This window comes from Desmodus rotundus, chromosome 3 (assembly GCF_022682495.2).
Source record: "Desmodus rotundus isolate HL8 chromosome 3, HLdesRot8A.1, whole genome shotgun sequence".
NCBI lineage: Eukaryota > Metazoa > Chordata > Mammalia > Chiroptera > Phyllostomidae > Desmodus > Desmodus rotundus.
In genome coordinates, this window is record NC_071389.1 from 104891253 (window position 1) to 104896604 (window position 5352).

Genomic DNA, 5352 nt, shown 5'->3' on the forward strand with positions numbered 1-5352 from the left:
AGAAAGAAAGAAAGAAAGAAAGAAAGAAAAAGTCTCTACACCTGAGAGCAGAGGGAGAACTTTTAAGGTAAAGCACAGAGTATCTTTGATACTCCAGGGATTGTAAATGAAATTGTGATGCTGTGATGCCAAATGAATCAGAGTGATTTTAAATTGGTATTTGAAAGGTAAGAATGCAAAGTTTATAAGAAAATTTGCTACAATAATGCTCTAATTATTACTTCTTGTCAGTGGGTTATACTATCATTTTTATGATATTCTATGGGTATCATTGAGTATATGACACCATTCATAGTTTTCTCTTCAGTTACAATCAAACCTGGATTAATGTAGAGTTAGTATCATTGACAGAGAACCTGGTCACTGCTTCTGGCTTCATGCTTTGCTGCTGAATGTCTTTTGAGGCCTTTGAAGGTAGACACTTCAAAGCAATCACATGTCATCACCCCACCACTTCCTTTCTGTATACCTAAATCCATACCATTGTACATTTATATATTCTAATAACCCTTCCATGTTTTCCCTGCAAGGTCCACACCAGTCAAATTCAAGAACTACATTCTTCCTTTATAAAAACACGTATGTAGAGAGCTGGGCCAGAGGCAGTTATGTTCCTTCTGTCTTGATTCTTTCTCACTAGGTGAGATGCTACTATATGAAATATGAGTGTGCATATAAGATCACAATCCATATGGAAAAAAATACTACAACATGAAGAGTCTTCCCAGACAGTTGGACTTGGGGTTTCCCAGCAGCCCAGTGATGAACAACATCAACAAGAGGAGCCACCAGCTGAGAGTCAGGATACCACACCTGATCATGACAAAGATGCATGGCACCTGAGGTTCAGGATCCTTACCTGTATGCTGATCTCCAAGAAGTGGCTCACCCAAAGACTGAGGGCGAGGGCAGAGACAGTCCTGATGTCAACAGGGAAAATTTACCAAACTTAGAATGTTTTGGAATACAAGATGCAGGGCCTGACCCAGAAGCTGTTCTCCAGGGAGAGGATCAGCCAAAGACTGGAGGTGAGGACAAAGATGGTCCTGGTGTCAAGGGTAAGACTTTACCAAAACTACAACATGTTTACATGCCAGAGCAACTACAGGTAAAAGAAGATGAGATAAAAACATTCAGACTGTATTTTTTTGGTTTTGCTTTTCAAGTATACTTTACATTTGGTATTGTATTGTGATGGTTTCAGATGTGCAGCATGGGGGTTAGATAGTCATATACCTTTGCAACATGGTCCTCCTGATGTTTTAGGGGCCCACACAGCACCACACATAGTCATTATGATATTATTGACTAAAAACAAAGAAAGAAAATACATATTTAGTTTACATAGGTGCTTATTTAATACTTTTATTGTTTAAACCACATGGATAGTTTTATGTATTCTTCTGTATTAGATCTCAAAAAAAGGTAAAAATAATAATTCTATGATGAGAAAAATAGTCAAGTTTTAGCATTTTTAAAAGTTATGTCACCCATCAACAAAATAAAAAGGGAGCCTACTGAATAGGAGCTAATATTTGCAAATAATGTATCTAGTAAGGGGTTAATATCTAAAATATAAAAAGAACCCACACAACTCAATAGCAAAACAAAACAAAACAAAACACACAATTCTACTTAAAAATGGGCAGAGAATCTAAATAGGCATTTTTCCAGATAAGACATACAAATGACCAACAGGTACATTAAAATGTGCTCAACATTACTAATCACCAGGGAAATGCAGGTCAAAACCACAGAGATACTATCTCACACCTGTCAAAATGGCAATTATCAAAAAAAAAAGAGAGAGATAAAAAATGGTGGCATGAATGTGGAGAAAAGAGACCCCTCATGCACTTTTGATGAGATTATAAATTGCTACAGCTGCTATGGAAAATAATATGGAGGAGCTTCAAAAAATTAAAAATAGATCTACCATATGATCTATTTGTATTATCTATATAAGTACCCAGCAATCCTACTTCTAGGTATTTATCTGAAGAAGACAAAAACACTAACTCAAAAAGATATAAGCTTCCCTATGTTCACTGCAGCATTATTCACAGTAGCCAAGATGTGGAAACAACCTAAGTATTCATCAATGAATGAATGGATAAAGAAAATGTTACACATATGAAATAGAATATTATTCAGTCATAATAAATAGTGAAATCCTACCATTTGCAACAACATGGGTAGACATCAAGGGCATTATGCTAAGTGAAATAAACCAGGCAGTTAAAGACAAGTACTGTATGAACTTACTTATATGTGAAACCTAAAAAACAAACAAACAAAAAACAAGCTCAAAGGTATAGAGAACAGATTGGTGGTTAACAGAGTTAGGGAGTGAGGGGTGAGTAAAATGGGTACAGGTGGTCAAAAGGTACAAATTTCTAATTATAGAGTGAATAAGTCATGGGGATAAAATATACAGCATGGTGACTACAGTTAATAATACTATACTGCATATTTGAATTTACTGAGAAAGTAAACCTTAAAAGTCTCATCACAAACAAAAAAAGTGATAGATGTTAACTAAACTTGTGATTATTTGACAATATATATAAATATTAAATAATTATGTTGTACACCTGAAACTAACATGTCAATTATACCTCTATTTAATAAAATAAAAGCACAAACTAGCAAATTTCACCCAATATGAAATGGATAATTTGAATAGCCTTCTAACTAATAAAGAAATTGAATTTGTAACATTAACAACACCTAAAGAAAGAAATCTCCAGGCCTTGATTATTTCATGTCAGAATTCAACCAAATGCTTGAAGAATTAACTCCAATTCTATAATTTTTTTCAGAAAGTAGGAGATAAGGGAACACTTCCTAACTCCTTTTTTGATGCTGGTATTAACCTGATACCAAAAACAGACAGAAGTAGTACAAAAAGAACTACAGACCAATGTCTCTCACAAAAATAATAAAACAAAATGATCTTCATTGGCAGGAGTGCTGCCCACTTCGGATTGGAAACTCTGGGAAGCAGTCTTGAGATCTACCCAACCAAAGCATGGGCATAAAAAAATACCCAGCATTCTCTCAGTTAGGATTTTATACGAAAATAGTAAGACTATATACTAAATATGAGTGAACACATGCTTCAAAATGAAAGTGATACATAATTTGTTATGAACACATAGAAAGGGTGTTTTGATTCAGGCCTAAGCTGAGGAACCTAAGAGAGAACTCATGACCTCTGACCCAAAGGTCAGCTGCAATGCTCAGGTAGACCTGCTTGGTAACTGCCATAGAACACTGGAGAAGTTCTTAACTGTCAGTGATAGATAGCAATGTCCAGCATTATCTCCTGATGCACCTGATGGAGCAGGAACCCTGTAGGAACATTTGAAACCATGTATATTCAGATATCTCAGCTGGACTAAAGTCCAAAAGGAAAGTAGGATAAAGGGAAAAGTATAGGAGCACTGAGAGAACATCCCTGTGAATGAAATTTAGCTGGTAAGACCTGACAGAGCAGGGCAATGCACATCTCTGACAGCAGGGCTGTCCCAGGCTTCCCTGAGCCAGCTCCTCTATCCTCCCACTCTCTCCTTCTCCCCTTCCCCAGGGACAGAGTGTGCTCCAGAAAGGAGAGGCTGTGGTCCCAGGAGCATGGTGATCAGAGTGGCTGGCCAGCAATATGGGGTTGCCTGTGTGAGAGGAGACCTGCAAGGAGCTGGGGACAGAGGGATTTCAAAGCATTTGACTGTGCTTTTATGATGGAAGTCCCTGTAACTCCTTCCATGTACTTTTGGAAGAAAAATGAGCTTTCTTAGAAGTAAGAGGATAGATATTCAGGTTAAAAATGAAAACACACTTGGGAATCCTAAGGAACATTTTGGAAGAGGGATCATGAAGGGGACAAGTGGTGTGTATGACCTCAGTGACAAATGAGATTGGCTATCAATCAAAAAGGGTGGATAATGGGAGATGGTATTAATTTGGAACTTTTCCCACTAAGGAATGGAAGATAAAGCTTAGTCCAGTCTGTATCCTCTTATGTCCCACGTGTCCATGTTCCATAGATCAGATCTTCACTGGGTATCCCCCTCTTGCTGTGGCACCCTTATTTCTGATACCTGGACACAGCTTAGGCAGTTGCTTGAGAACAGACTCTAAGTTTCTTTCCAGTTATTTCACAGTGGGCTCTGCTTCCCTGCACTAATGCTGCATGCAGTTTACTGTGGCATTGGGGCTGCCCTCCATCTCCAGCCTAAGTCTGATGTGTCGGTTCTATATTCTCTCTGGCAGTTGCTTTCCTCTATTCCTACAAGCTATGGAAATCAGAGAGGTGTTTTAAATCCAGCTCAATGGCTGAATATCAGCTCAAAAGGATCCCCATTACAGGAAAAATGGGGATGGGGTTAAAGTTTCAACATAAAAGGTCAGTTCTTACTTGAAATTTGTGGTGGAAAGTCTTCCCCACTAGTCTAAAATATGGACACCAATCCATTTCTTCTGCAGCTATAGACCAGAGGCCTCTCTCTAGCCTCCCACCCATTTTCTTTTCTTTTTTTTAAAGATTTTATTTATTTTTAGAGAGACTGGAAGGGAGGGAGAAAGAGAGGGAGAGAAACATCAATGTGTGGTTGCCTCTCATGTGCCCCTTACTGGGGACTTGGCCAGCAACCCAGGCATGTGCCTTAACTTGGAATCGAACCAGTAACCCTTTGGTTCACAGGACCATGCTCAATCCACTGAGCTACACCAGCCATGCTCCCACCCATTTTCTTGCCATAGTAGCTATGGCAAATACATTTTACCAATTTTCTGCCTATAATTACTGCAAACCTCCACAGAGCAAGTCTGCAGACTGCACTACCCACCTCTGGTCATTTTGCTTCTTTGTTTCTTAACTTGCCATCTGGTAGGTACCCTGATACCTCACCTGTAGGTGACCTCATTACCTACTTGGTCTAGACTCCTGCTGCCCCTCCTGTTGTCCCCTCAGAGGGCCAGCAGGACCCAGATACCAGGAATCTGTCTGCACAAGAAGAAGGGTCTGGAAGATGCGGTCAAGATGAACTTCAAAAGTTGGTTGAAGTTAAGAGGGGAAAGTAGACACCGTAAGTCAATGTGGACACATGCAGAGTTTGAAAATTCAGGTTTCTGGAGCTGTAGAGCCCCTTGGAATGGAAGGTGACATCTTGGGCCCCATGATGTTAAGAAAAGCACACAGCTTCTGGTTCTTATTCTGCTGGGTTGGTTGGGTGAATTTGGGCAGTCACTGACTTTCTAACCATGGTTCTTTATCCATATTTCAGAGAGGTTAGGGGAAAGCTGGAGAGAGTAATACCTGGAAAATCTGTGGGTTCAGCAAGACCAGCAGGA

General features: G+C 39.3%; 1 protein-coding gene across 1 annotated transcript; it reads left to right on the forward strand.

Moving 5' to 3' along the window:
- The first annotated feature begins 662 nt into the window (after nt 1–662).
- LOC128780379 (P antigen family member 3-like) lies at nt 663–5082 on the forward strand. The gene is made up of 3 exons (XM_053919717.1): nt 663–861; nt 972–1108; nt 4942–5082. The coding sequence occupies exons 1-3, from the start codon at nt 663–665 to the stop codon at nt 5080–5082; spliced, it is 477 nt and encodes a 158-aa protein (XP_053775692.1).
- Nucleotides 5083–5352: the final 270 nt, after the last annotated feature.